This window comes from Grampus griseus (genome assembly GCF_964374135.1).
Source record: "Grampus griseus genome assembly, chromosome: 12".
NCBI classification, from domain to species: domain Eukaryota; kingdom Metazoa; phylum Chordata; class Mammalia; order Artiodactyla; family Delphinidae; genus Grampus; species Grampus griseus.
Genome location: NC_139006.1, coordinates 75,692,623 through 75,707,775, shown reverse-complemented (window position 1 = coordinate 75,707,775; position 15,153 = coordinate 75,692,623). Strand labels below are relative to the sequence as shown.

Sequence of the window (15,153 nt, the reverse complement as noted above, 5' to 3'; positions counted from 1 at the left end):
AATTCCTAAAAAGAATTTGTTTCTGCAATATATAATTTTGCTAATAAAAAAAGAGTTCAAAAAAGTTGCCTTGGACAGCAGAAAGCAATGTTAAAAGGTTTTAGCCGCAGTGACAGGAATGAATAGCTTTTAAAATCAGTTAAGAATAAGGATGGAGGAAAAGTTTAAAGGCACAGGAACCAGTTATAAGGCTAAAACTGAGGGTCCAGATAGATGTAAGCTAAAGGCCTGAACTAAGGCAGCACACAAGCACAGGGCTGATGGATGGTTAGAAAGAACACAGACGATACGATGACACTACCTTGAGCAATCTAAGCCACCTAACCAGGACCAGCTGGTTTCAAAAACAAATGAACACCATTTCTTATTGCTGGGGAGTTTTGAAATAATAGGTGGGAATATCTGGAAGAAGGTTACACCCATGATGGCAACTGGGGTCTCCTCCTTGAGGCTTAGCCATGTTCCATGTCTAGAGCAGAAACTTAGATGTAACCATGCAGCAAAGCTTCAAGATTGAAAAAGAGAGTACATGCTAATCCAACCTGGGCAGATTTCCTTAGAATTTCATTCAGCAGATTATTCACCTCTGTCTTTTTTTTTTTTGCATTACGCGGGCCTCTCACTGTTGTGGCCTCTCCCGTTGTGGAGCACAGGCTCCGGATTCACCTCTGTCTTGATGTGGTGCTATAGTTTATCACTTTATTTTTTAAATGATCAATATTATACTACCTGACTTGCCTTCTGCATTAAAACGACTGGCTACTCTGAGTTAATAAGATATACTCTGAATGAATTATTAAGATACTTCGCCTGACCATACACTAAAATGATTTAAGAATATTTGCTTAACTGTGCTTTAAAATTGACAAAACAGTAGTTGTGGTGTAATGGAAAGAATGCAGACTTGGAAGTTAGTGATCTGGTTTGGAATCCCAGCCTTGCCACTTAAGACATGATATGTGGTAAAATATAAAAGGGCATACAAAGAAAAGGTAAGCCCATCTCCCAACAACCAATCACCCTCTGTGACGACAATCATTGTTTAGACTCTTCTGTATATATCCTTTTAGAAATATGCTAGGCATAGGCCAATTTCTCCCTTTTTGTATGTAAATGGAAAAACACAAATACCTGAATAAATTAGCCTGCATCCTAATTTATTCAATTTATCATATATCTTGGTGATCATTCCACATCAGCACATATAGATCGTTTTTTTTAATTAGCCAATCCCCTACTGTTGGACAGTCAGGTTGCTTTCAATCTTTGATACCTTTACTTGTAGAATATATGAAAAAAACCTAGGTTCAGTAGTAATGCAAACAAGCTTGTCTATAATAAATTATAGAAATGGAATTGGATATTAAGGAATATGTATTTTATTTTATTTTTTTTAAGAATATGTATTTTAAAAATATGATTGATATCACCAAATTATTCTCAAAAGAGTATCCTACCAACAGTACATAAGTATACATTTTACTTTCCGACCTTTGTGTCACACACATTTGATCAAAACTGCATTCAGAAGACAATACTGTTTATAGAAAAAAAATCTGTTAGGAAGAGTTCAGTAAGACTGTAGATTCAAAAATCACCCATCAATACAGGCTACCTATTTGATATGGACATCTTATTAGAAGGTTTAGGAGACAAAAATTCTTACTGCTGTAACTTATTAAAGGGTACAAAATGCAAATATTAAACATTAAGAACAATAATAAAATGTGACTAGAGATTTTGGTGATACATTCATAACTCTCATCATCCCACCTTATATTCTTTGGTCAACGCTCCTTACTCACATATCCATCCCTGAAGAAAAAAAGAAGCTTCCCATGATTGTAAAGAATGCCTACAATCAAGAGCTACTCTTACCTAGAAAAATTAGAAACTTTAAGGCTGTTGCTAGGTACTTTTCTAACAGTAATTCTATTTCCGTACAGATATACATCAACAGAATAGTTACAAAACTCCTCATACGATGCAATAAAAAGCTATTGGTACAGTTTTGTTCACTTGAAACATGTCAAATGTATCTTAAAAGAGATTTGTGTCAACATTATACTAAGAATTATTAACTGATTCTGAAGATTTCCCTTCCAGATAAAACTGATCCTCAAGGTTACAAATGGCAACAGAAGACTGAGAATAGAGAAACTGGTACATATGTACCAATAGTTTGTGAGCAAAGAATGACATTTTTTTGCTGTTATTTTGTGCAAATTTAATTAATAGATGACACAAGACAGATATTCAATATAAGGTAACAAAAAAGGTAGACATATACCAAACACATATGCAGAAATAACTTACTATGCAAAATTCATTCTCTGGGTTCATATACCAGAAAGAAGATGGTATTTCATGTCACTAAAAACACCAAACTCAATTTACACTGCACAGTTATAGGATTAGGTGCCAATTAAGGGTGGAATAGTGGAGTTATAACTCCCACTACAAATTTTTCTTGTTTTACCGGAATTTACTACATGCAAATTTTGACAAAAATACTTTAAAATGCTTTACTTTAAATTGCTTTAAAGAAAAGTACAATACCATATAACCACCACCTGATATGAACAACTGCTAACAGTTTGCAACTTAAAAAGAAATAATACCTTAAAGTTCATGTCCCTAATGTTTCCCTCCTCGAGGGCAATCACAGTAATGGATTTGGTGTGACTCTAGTTGATGCTTTTATATCTATAATACATATACAAGTACCCACAAATAATATACAGTATTGTTTTATGTATTTGAAAATTTAAATAATGGTATAGAACTGTAATGCTCCACAACAGATCTGAGATCTGATTAAAGGCTGCTAAGATTTCCATTTCATGAATATACCATAACTAATGTTTCCATTATGTATGGCCAAGAGGACTGTTTCCAACCTTGTACACACCTCGTTACACACCCTCATAAGTTCCAAATACTTACACGTGGAAAAGCTGGGTTGAAGGGTGTGCACATCTTCAACTTTTCTAGATTTTATCAAAATATTCTTCAAAGTAGTTGTATTGACACTTCTACTGGTAGTACAAGAGTGCCTGCTTCCTCCATATCAGGAATACTAAGAGTTGTCAGACATCTTCATTTTTGCCAAAAGGCTGGGTATTGTGAAATGCATTTCCCCGATTACTAGTGAATTTGAGCAACTTTTTATTGGTTTGCTTCTTTTTGAATTACCTATTTTTATCCTTTGCCTATTTTTCATTAGGTTATTTTCCTTCTCTTAATTTACAGGCATTCTATACAGATTCTAAATTTGAAATACTTTTTGACTGTTATATGTATATGGCAAATATGTACTCCTAGTCTGTGGCTTGTCTTTTACTTTATGTTAGCTTTTTACATACAGGAATTTTAATTTTGATACAAATATATCAATCTCTTACTTTAAAGTGTACAATTTTTATGTCTAAGAAATCCTCACCTCAAGGTCATAAATATGTTTTAATATTTTCTTCCAAAAGTTTTCAAGTTCCATTTCCCACATTTAGTATTTTAATTCATTTGGAGACTTTGTTTTCGTGTGTGTGTATGTGTATGGTAGGAGGTAAAGAAATAATTTCCCTCTAGAAGGAGAAAAATTTATTGAATAGCCTACCCTTCCCGCACTGATTTGACTCTTTTTCCTATACAAAAGACTCCTTGAGCTTGTTTCTGGTCTGTAATCTCTTTCTTACTTCACTCTGTCTACCTCTGCTCTTCTTTGCTTTTAAAGTACTTGTTCTGTAGATGGCAACATATATTGATTTTTTAAAACTATTATTAAGTTCCAAAACAAAAATAAATAAAGGGAAAAAAAACCTTTTCTGGCCATCCATTAGTTATAAAATTGAGTAAGTAACCATTGTCTAAGAAGAACACAAAAAGAAATTATATTTAAAAATAACTTACATGAATGTGATTAAACACATCTGTAAAAATGTAGGTACAATGCCTTTACAAACATAAAGTACAATGCATTAACTGTACGGTAGCAGGTTTTAATGAACCATTACAAAATCCTAAATCCAATGTTTGCCTTTTCATAATTTATTTTACACTTATACAGACTTACCGCAAATGATAATAAATATTAATTCAGCTGACTCTCACAACAGCTCTATGAGGTAGGTACCGTTATTCTCATTTTTAGATGAAGAGACTGAGGCATTGAGAGATTCAGTTACTTATTCAAAGTCACAAGGATAAAAAAGTAGCAGAAACAGGATCCAAGCCAGGTAGTCTGACTCCAAACTGTGCTCTTAACTCACTATGCTATACAGCTTTTTCCCTTAAAATGAGCAGACTTCTTTGATCTAATTTTTGGTGGCTACTCAAAAAGAAATGCTATCAAACTTTCCTGTGAATTTCAAGTACAAATGTTCCCAGTATGTTTTTTAAACGATTATTTTAATTAGGATGCCATATACCCATTAGTCCCATTTAATCCTACAAATTAGTACTAGCAGACATCAACTATCTTTCTCAGTCTTTTATCATCAGCAAATCTGATCTAGTTTTCCCTCATCGCTTCATATATTTTTTCTTATAAAAGAAAGAAGTAACTATAAAATGAGTTTTTGAAGTCCTCTCACATATATACCCTCACGTAAACTTCATTAAAACCGTATAACTAGCAGTGGACAGAAATGATTACTATGCTTCACACAGAATGAGAAGGCTCTAGGGCTTCCCTGGTGGCGCAGTGGTTGAGAGTCCGCCTGCCAATGCAGGGGACACGGGTTCGTGCCCCGGTCTGGGAGGATCCCACATGCCGCGGAGCGGCTGGGCCCGTGAGCCATGGCCGCTGAGCCTGCGCGTCCGGAGCCTGTGCTCCGCAACGGGAGAGGCCGCAACAGTGAGAGGCCGGCATACCACAAAAAAAAAAAAAAAAAAAAAGAAGGCTCTAAAAGTAACAGAGCTGTAAGTGGCAGAGCAGAACTGAGGATCAGATATCAATACTACAAGTTGAGTGGTCTTCAAAAAATAGGCCAAGGGCTTCCCTGGTGGCGCAGTGGTTGAGAGTCCGCCTGCCAATGCAGGGGACACGGGTTCGAGCCCTGGTCTGGGAAGATCCCACATGCTGCGGAGCAACTGGGCCTGTGAGCCACAATTACTGAGCCTGCGCGTCTGGAGCCTGTGCTCCGCAACAAGAGAGGCTGCGATAGTGAGAGGCCCGCGCACCGCGGTGAAGAGTGGCCCCCGCTTGTCACAACTAGAGAAAGCCCTCACACAGAAACGAAGACCCAACACAGCCATAAATAAATAAATAAATTTTTTTAAAAAAAATGGGCCAAGTTCAAAAGTATAGATGATCTAGACTGGCACAAACCTACTGTTGTTTTTTATCAGTTACGCATCTTTCCACGGCTACTCTTTTACCAAGCCCATATTTCTCTATTTTATTCATACCAGTGTGAGAGATCTGTCACGTAGCTTGCTATAATCCAAATATATCAGCTCTAGGACAGTCTTCTTGATCCTGTTATAGTTAAGTGTTATCGTTTGCTGAATCTTAGTAAATACCATTGCTGTATTCAATTATATCAGGTATTCACTTCTCAGAAATCTGAAGAAAATATTTTTAAAGTGAATTAGACAATTTACATTCAACTTGTTCAGATTTCCTGGGCAGATGTCCTTAGTTTGTAGAAAACATATGCATATGTGGAATTAGAGAGTTATATGCTCCAGCGAAATGGGGGCCAGCAACCAGTTTAAAAATTAATTGGAGGGAGGGAGCCGCAAGAGGGAAGAGATATGGGGATATATGTATAACTGATTCACTTTGTTATAAAGCAGAAACTAACACACCATTGTAAAGCAATTATACTCCAGTAAAGATGTTAAAAAAAATTAATTGCAGGTATACACAATGTTCACTGCAGCACTATTTATAATAGCCAGGACATGGAAGCAACCTAAGTGTCCATCATTGGATGAATGGATAAAGAAGATGTGGCACATATATACAATGGAATATTACTCGGCCATAAAAAGAAATGAAATTGAGTTATTTGTAGTGAGGTAGATAGACCTAGAGTCTGTCATACAGAGTGAAGTAAGTCAGAAAGAGAAAAACAAATACCCTATGCTAACACAAAGATATGGAATCTAAAAAAAAAAAAAAAAAAATTGGTTCTAATGAACCTAGGGGCAGGACAGGAATAAAGATGCAGACATAGAGAATGGACTTGAGGACATGGGGAGGGGGAAGGGTAAGCTGTGATGAAGTGATAGAGTAGCATTGGCATATATACACTACCAAATGTAAAACAGATAGCTAGTGGGAAGCAGCTGCATAGCACAGGGAGATTAGCTCGGTGCTTTGTGACCACCTAGAGGGGTGGGATAGGGAGGGTGGAAGGGAGGCACAAGAGGGAGGGGATATGGGGATATATGTATATGTATAGCTGATTCACTTTGTTATAGAGCAGAAACTAACACAACACTGTAAAGCAATTACACTCCAATAAAGATGTTAAAAAAATTAATTGCAGGTACAAATTTCCAATTTTAAGATAAACAAGTCTTGGGGATGGAATGTACAGCATAGTGGCCATAGTTAACAAGACTGTTTTGTGTATTTGAAAGTTGCTCAGAGAGTAGATCTTAGAAGTTCTCATACAGGAAAAAAAATTGTAACTTTGTGTGGTGATGGTTGCTAACTAAACTTACTGTGGTAATCATTTCACAATATAGACATATATCAAATCATTATGTTGGACACCTAAAACTAATAAAATGTCATATGACAATTAGATCTCAAAAAAAAGTTAATTGTAATATTGAAACAAACACTCATACGATAAGTGAGTTGAAGTAGATCAATCCTAAACTAATGCAAAACCCCCAAAAATCAACCAAAGAGGAGCTGTGTTCAAATTATGGCCAAACAGCAAAACATAATTCACTTAAGCATCAACAAGTATGTTTTTAGTATAAATAATTTAGAAACCATATTTTATCATCAACTCTCACAGTACTTATAGGTAGAAGCCAATAAAAACAACTACCTGAAAGAAAAAAAATAGGCTATTAATATTTAAGACCCATCTCAATCGATATTTGTAATTTAGATATAAGTAGACTGTATTTTTAGATCAAGGTAAGTGTTCTTTTTCAGTTAATCATCCTAAAACCATGGGAGTTAAGGGGGTGGGCACAATTAAAAGCCATCATATAAAAACAAATTAACCGAATTTAGTTTTTGACCTAAATATACTAAACAAAATGAAAATTACACTAATCCTGGAACGTTTTTTCCAACAAATGTTTTTTAAAAAAACAAGCAAAGAAACAGATAAGCTTACATTCTGAAGATCACCCCTAAAGTAGAAAGTGTAAGTTTAATTTTTGACAGAAATAAGGCCTGTTTCCCCTGATTAATGCCCCTATCTTGCTTCCTTTTAAACTATGTACCACAATGGCTTGAAACATCATACTGCATTTTAAAATCTCTTTATTAATTGGTGAGCCAGATAATGGTAAGCATGTTCCCAGACGATGTTTTAAACAAGGCAAAACATAAAATAAACATTATCTTCTCTTTACCCTCACTTTCTTGCCTCTCCATCAAGAACATAAACTCAACGACATACACTAAACTTCTCTTGGATTCCTACAATCCTTAGTTGATCACAGTTTAATAAATGTATTGATCAATGTAAAATATTGAATACCAACTATACTCTTCACTGTTCTAGGCAACGAAAATATCTGACTAATTTTCCACAAGAATTAATAAGTTTGAAGCTACTGAAATGCATAGGCAAAAAAATGACAGTCATGTAAGTGATAAATTTAGGAATCTATATGGTCCAGACAATAGTAGGAAGTCTCATTCAGCTAAAAGCAGTGAACCTAATAAATTTTAGAAATATATTCTTGATACTCTCCTGTTAGAAGCCAGAGGAAGCACTAAACCCAATTCCAACCTAACAGGGAGGAACTACTGTACTTTGTAAAGCAGAAGAGATGGAAACTCTGGAAGACGGTAATCATACAGCACAGGTGATACTAAGAAAGGAACAGAGCACAGTGAGATATGTACCCTTTCAGAGTTTTGAGAAAAGATAGGCAAGGTAATGAAACAGAAAATTTTAAAAAGGAGAAAGATGACTCAAGAAGTCTGTAGGCTCACAAGTTAAATTATTAAATTCAATCATAAATGCCTCCTGATAAGCAGCCTTACAAAAATTTGAAAGGATGATAAATACAGAATAAAAGAAATCCATCATTGAAAGGCATAAGTTATTTGACCACCTACTGTCTCTACAAAGAACTGGCTCATCCTAAGCAATTACAGTCTAATTTTGATTAGAACTCTCAGGCTTAGAGTGGAACCAGCATTCCTCTGGATAAGATACTACAATCTGTTCAGTGCTAATCAATGGCACTGGCACAACTTTTATCTTGCAATCTAATTGGAAAGCAAAACAATTACCAAATTGGCTCAACTGGCAAAAATACAGGGAAAAATATATAATTAATGTGTGTGTATATTCAACCAAGTAAAACAAAATACAAAAGATCTAATTAGTTTAACAAATGGATCTAGTAGGAACATCACAATGATGCTGCAACAATTTATCAAACACTGAGACTTCATTAGAGCTCATTTTAAATTCTTCTACTGAAAACATCAAAATTATAAAGCTATAATTCTTTTAATTTTTGAATGTTTTATAAATATAGACTACTCTTCTAATCAAGAAAAAAGATTAAATATAGTATGAAGACTTCTTACAGTATTTTAAAACCACCACTATACTAGTATTAACCGAGGTCAACAGACTTTTGGGTAAACGATTTAGTAAATCTTACAAAGTTAAATTGCTTTTAGACATCTTTAAAGAAAACTACTTTTGACTATACATGTATTATTCTGAAGTTTTATGAATTTTCAGATCAGACACACATCAAAAAATACATAAAAACAAATAAAAATAATTTAATGTTTTAGATAATCATACTATCAATCTTTATACTCTTTATAATTAACCAAAAAGTACTTATTGAGTATTATAAAGTCATAACCAAACTAGCAACAGCTGACATGCTAGAACTGAACATAGAGGACCTTAAAACAGACAGTAGTCTGGTCCTAAAGAAAGATTCATCCTCAGAATCTCTAAAACAGAATTTGTGTGATTAGGAGCTTAGTCAAAATCTTCAAAACATGGTACTAACCACAGTTTTACAGACTTCTTTTAGCATTTATCTATTTTCTGACTGTATTAAGACATTTAAATGCACTGATATTTTGACATACACAATGCACTTGCATTTAAGCTATACTAAAGTTTGTGCTATAAATATCTGCACATTTATAGGAGGAATATTTAAGAAATATTTCTTCTTTTTATGATGCCATCATAGGCCTAAATTTAAAAGCTAAAACTATAAAATTTCTAGAAGAAAATACACAAGAAAATTGTTGCAACCTTAGGATAGGCAAATATTTCTTATTTAGGACACAAAGAGCACAAATCATTAAGGAATAAACCCAATTAACTGGACTTGATAAAATTAAAAACCTTTGTTCATAAGACCCATTATTAAAAAATGAAAAGGCAAACCATACTGGGAGAAAAAATTTGCAAAACACATACTTGATAAAGGATGTGGGTCCAGAATATATAAAGAACTATAACTCAATAACAAGCTGGGAAGAGACATTTCACAAAAGATACATTAATGGCAATACACACACACACACACACACACACACACACACACACACACACACACACAATGGCAAAAAGCTCAGAAGAAATAGCTCAGCATCACTAGCCCTCAATGAAATACCACAGCACTCTCACTAGAATGAGTTAAATAAAAAGCCTGAAAATACCAAGTGTTTGGGGGATGTATAGAAATTGAAACTCTCACACACTGGTGATGGAAATATTAAATGATACAACCATTTTGTAAAAACAGTTTGACCGTTTCTTACAAATTTAAATATATACTAAGTATATGACCCAGGAATTCTATTCCTAGGTATTACCCAAAAGAAATGAAAACATATGTCCAGGCAAAACTTATACAAGAATGTTCATGGCAGCTTTATTCATACAGGCCAAAAATGGAAAAAACACAAATGGCTAACAGATGAATGGATAAACCAAAAAAGGAATGAACTATTAATACACATAAAAACATTATTTGGATAAACTTCAAAAACATTTTACTGAGCAAAGGAAGCCAGACAGAAAAGACTATATGCTCCGGAACTGCATTTATATGAAATTTTAAAATAGACAAAACTTAACTAAGGAAGTGGTTCTTAATTGGGGAAATTTTGCCTTCCCCTTCCTTGGACAGTGCTGGTGACATTTTTTGATTGTCACAACTTAGGGAATGGGGTCGGGGTGGTTGCTACTGGTATCTAGCAGACAGAGAGGCCAGCAATGCTGTTAAACATTCTAGAATGCAGAGGACACTAACACAACAAAGAATTATCAGGCCCAAAGTTTCGATAGTGCCTAGGCCAAGACTGGAAAATTGTGTTCTACAGTGGTCAGTGATGGTCTTCGGATATTGAATGCAAAGGAAAATGAAGGAGTTCTGGTGACAATAAAAATGTTTTGTATTTTATTTGTAGTAGTAATTTTTTTTCCAAAACTCATCACACTGTACACTTGAAATGGGCACATTTTATTGTATGGAATTTTATCTCAAAGTTGATGGTAAAAATTACAGTGTCTGTCAACTAATATAAAGCTATATAAAACACTTTAAAACAATTTTTGGTTTCTAAATTATATGGATAGAAAAGACAGAAAAGGCAAGTACCACTGGTTGGATTATGGATAATTTTGATACTTTTTTCCCTGTTGCTCATTTGTTTTGTACTAACTTGAAAATACATTATCTAAAATATTTAATTATATATTTTTGAGTTATACCCAAAACAGGTCCAATTAAATGAGGATAATAGAAAGCACAACTGCAGATGAATATTTGATTGTAGTTAAATTTTGATTTTTGATCACAGGACTTAAGTTGTTTCAAGAAACTATACAAATGTATAATGCAAAGGCATTTAGAAGTCAATTTTTACTCTAAAACACCTCTATAATATTGTCTAAATTATAAATATATTTGTATACGAAAGGTTTTTAAGAGACATTTTCACTATAAACAGTGATATCACGCCATAATAAGGTAGGGTGAACAGGATAATAAATTTTTAACTTAAATAGAATAAAGTTATGAAGTAAGTAATAACCCATTTCATTATATTTATATAGTAGAAAAACACAGCAGATGCAATTTAATTATGTTCAACAACAGGCCAGGAACTGCACAAACTGTGAGGAATATAAAGATGACCCTCAAGAATTGACTATCTAATGGAGAAAAATGATACTGTTAACAAATCAAATACAAAAAGCTAAAAGCAACGGTTGAGGTTTGAAAATAGTACAATGAAAGAACCAAACAACCAAGCCTGGAGAGTGTGGGAAACATTTACAAAGATGACATTTGAGCTGGGTCTTGAGGAAGTAGTAAGAGCTTATCAGGTGAAAATCATTATTAGATAGTTCAAAAATCTGAAACCAAACAAAGAAAGCCAACTACCTAACAATTTTGTTACACTGCTCTTTGTTACATTTTATGGTCTTAAAGGTCAGCAATGAGAAAATCGTTTCCAGAAACGGAATATTATCCTATAATATTGAGCAAGGAAGTTACACCTGCTGAGAAAGTTCCATATTCAAGAGAGAAATATGCTCAGTATTTACCCTGATGGAAAGTGCACTCTTTGCACTTTCACTACAGCTAAGTTAGGAAATATAAGTCTCTGGCACCATTTAAAAGTATAGACAGGGCTTCCCTGGTGGCGCAGTGGTTGAGAGTCCGCCTGCCGATGCAGGGGATACGGGTTTTTGCCCCGGTCCGGGAAGATCCCACATGCCGCGGAGCGGCTGGGCCCGTGAGCCATGGCCGCTGAGCCTGCGCGTCCGGAGCCTCTGCTCCGCAACGCGAGAGGCCACAGCAGTGAGAAGCCCGCGTACCGCAAAAAAAAAAAAAAAAAAAGTATAGACAAAAAAATAATCAATTGGGTTACACTTTTAAAACTGTATATTTAACATTTGTTAGTAAATTCCAGTTGGCCTCACATAACGCACAAAAACACCTCATACCATTAATAAGGGAAAAAATCTAAGATGCCTCTCAAAAGGGGTGGGTCCTAGGAATACAGTACACATCCTTGACAGCACGTTTTAAAGTCATAAGAAATGCTTATAAATATATGATGAATGAAGTAAACGACTACTCTATACTGCTAACAATGATTATAACAAGGTAAAAAAGTTAATTCCTAACTTAGGCAGAGAAAAAAGCTTGTGAGGTGGTGAGACCAGCAGATACACTGCAGGCAGAACTTGCCTAGCCAGCTCCTTAGACTTCCTGTAATTTTGGAAACCTACTGAAATTAAGGAACAGAAATGGAATTAAACTGAATTTAAACAGAACAAATTTTATGCAACAGAAAACCTAATTTTTGAGTGAGCAAGTCTTCCCAAAGACAAAGGGTCTTCAAGTGGATCTGATTTCGTGGAGAGAAATTTCCTATTCTTTTCTCTCTTGACTTTGAGTCAAATAATTACTGCGAACAATTTAAGGAACACTGTTTCCAGGCAGTGGTGATTCAGGGGATTGGAGAAAACGGAAAAAGGATTAAAGCGATAAACCAAGGTTGCAAGGGAGTCTTCTGGGGTCACGTAATAGCCAGTGAACTAGAAACGCTGGCTATTTAGTAGATCCCGACACCAAGAGTGGAGCCAGGAGCAGGTGCAAGTCCAGCCAAGAGCTGGAGGCAGGCAGGCAGAGAACAGTCACTGCCAGATCCTTTTGCTTCCACCGCAGAAGATCACCCCCCGCCCCAACTCTCCAACTAAAATGTTCCTCATACTCAGTATCCGCCCGGAAGTACCCCTCCCCACAACGACCCCTTGCAATCCCAACAGTCCAGCCGGAGTGACAGGGCTGTTGTTCACTTACTGAGCTGTCCCCCACCCGACGTAGTACTCGGCTCCCGACCTCCTGCGCCTCCAACGCCGGCTGCTCCAGGGATCCCCGGCGCCCCTAACCCCGGCGGGGTCCCGCTCTGCCTCTCGAAGTTGCCGGGATTGGAGAAGTAATCGCGCAGCCGAGGGAGCTCGCGGCCACTCTCTAACAGCTCGGTGTGCAGCTCCAGGGCGGTCAGCAAGTATTGATCGCGCAACAACTGAGCCGCGATCGCATCAATTGACAATCGGGCCGGGGTCTCGCCAGTGCCCCCCAGGGCCACCGCAGCCGCCGACGCCTCCCCAGGGAGCCCTGGTCGTGCACTGCTCCCTAAGGCCACGGGATCCTGAGGCGATAGCGAGTCCGCAGAGCCAGGATCTAGGCCGACCCCGGAACTCAGCCGAAGTCCTGCCCGCCGCTCGTCGGTCCCTGAAACCTCGTCGTCGTCCTCGTCCGAATCGCTGAGGAATGGATTCACGCCGCCGCCACCACCTCCAGGCGCCATCGCCGCCATCTTATACTGTCAGGAGCGTGGGCGCCTCCCTGTCTGGCTCTGACAGGCCGCAGCCTGAATCCCCACTAAGCCTCAGCGGGCACTGGGCACCTTCAGGGCCCCGGATTGGCCACGTCCCGCCTCCTCACTTGGAGACCAGGCCCAGGCTCGGAGGCAAACGGTCTGGAAGCAGCACCACCCTCTGCCTCAGCCGCAGCTGCAGCAGCAGCCTGGCTCTGCAGGCGTCTTCCTGGTCCCCAGTCTCGCGAGAAATGGCGCGTGCCGTACCCCCTCTCCCCGCCCCAGCCCCGCCCCCGCCCCGCCCGTTCTCCCCACTAGTGAGCAAAGATAGAGGGCCCCGCTCCACGCTCAAAGACAAAATTCCGCCCCCACTCCTTTTTGATTGGCCAAATGAGGTAGGGGGCGGGGACTGGAGTTACGGAGGGCTGACCCAAGAACTATCGCGAGAGCAGCTTCTGGACAGGTAAGTGTCAGCTGTGTTCCGTGGTTGAGGAGCGGTTATGACGGTGGTTTAGGAACATTCATTCTCTTGGATGTCCTTTCGGGAACAGAGGGGAACTCTGACCTCGAGCTGGGTCCCGCCTTCGCGGTGAGGAGGCCCCATTCCTGAGATCAGGCCTGACCTGTATAAGCCCAGGTAAAGTCCGGGACTAGTGGGGGAGAGGTGCGATGGCCCCGAAAGTGGCCTCACGCCCGCCGCCGAGCTGCTTCACTTTTCCTTAGCACGTTTCACTTTTTCTGCTGTGTGCCGCCAATTGATGGCATTTTCTCCGCATGTGTAGCAAGTGCCCAGGGCAAGGGCTGTAGTCAGAATGCGGCTTCCTTTCTCTTCCTTGCCTTCCCAGCCGTGTATCCGTTTGCCCTGGAGGCCTAGGAGAGCGCCTTCTCGCCACCGAGTTAGGGCAGGATGCCATAGGGTGGGGTGTGGGAGGTGGAGAGAGTAAATAGAAAATGGAACTCAGAGGTTTGGATTTGCGTGGATCAGAGAATACCCTGATAGCCTCGACTTCAGTAGCAAACTGTTAGAATCTCAGGATTTAATACACAGGGATGCTTCAAAATATCAAATGCAGTCCCTCAGTGGAGGGAAAAGTAAACTTAATCCTAGAGACGTTCAATGACCCGGATAAGTCAACTCCATCAATAAGTATTCAAAGAACTAAAGTCAGTTCTCTTATGTCCATAGCCATTCTTTCTCCGCTATGCCTTGCAACATTTCTGACTTGTACATTTAGGCTGGAGTCAAGGTACTGACTGTGGAACTGAGAAATTGTTTTCAAACTTGGCTGCTTTTGACAGTTTTGATATCCTTTATCAAGTGTTAGCACAGTATACTAAGTTTGGACAGTATACAAAGTATACTTTGGACAGTATATATATATATTGGACAGTATACAAATATGTTAGCACAGTATACAAAGTTTGCCACTTATGCACTTTTAGATTTCCCTGTCTTTCTGCATAGGTTCTTCCTTTAAGCACCAAAATAGAGGTGGCAATAATTATGTTATCAGGTAAGTTATGTTACATTGAAGCAGTGAAGTATATCCTTTAGGTCTGTGGAAAAATAAAAATATAGCGTTCTTATATAGCCTTAGGTCAGGTTATTGGTTTACATG

At 38.0% G+C, this 15,153-nt stretch overlaps 1 protein-coding gene across 4 annotated transcripts in view; it reads right to left on the bottom strand.

The window, feature by feature from the left end:
* Window positions 1-13,758, bottom strand: part of RELCH (RAB11 binding and LisH domain, coiled-coil and HEAT repeat containing) — a 121,942-nt gene extending 108,184 nt beyond the window's left edge. For all 4 annotated transcript variants that reach the window (XM_082667671.1, XM_082667672.1, XM_082667673.1 and 1 more), the window contains exon 1: window positions 13,015-13,758. In XM_082667671.1, coding sequence (XP_082523797.1) covers window positions 13,015-13,534 — 520 coding nt within the window. In that variant the 5' untranslated portion in view covers window positions 13,535-13,758. The remainder of the gene's footprint in view (window positions 1-13,014) is intronic.
* Between the last annotated feature and the right edge of the window lie 1,395 nt (window positions 13,759-15,153).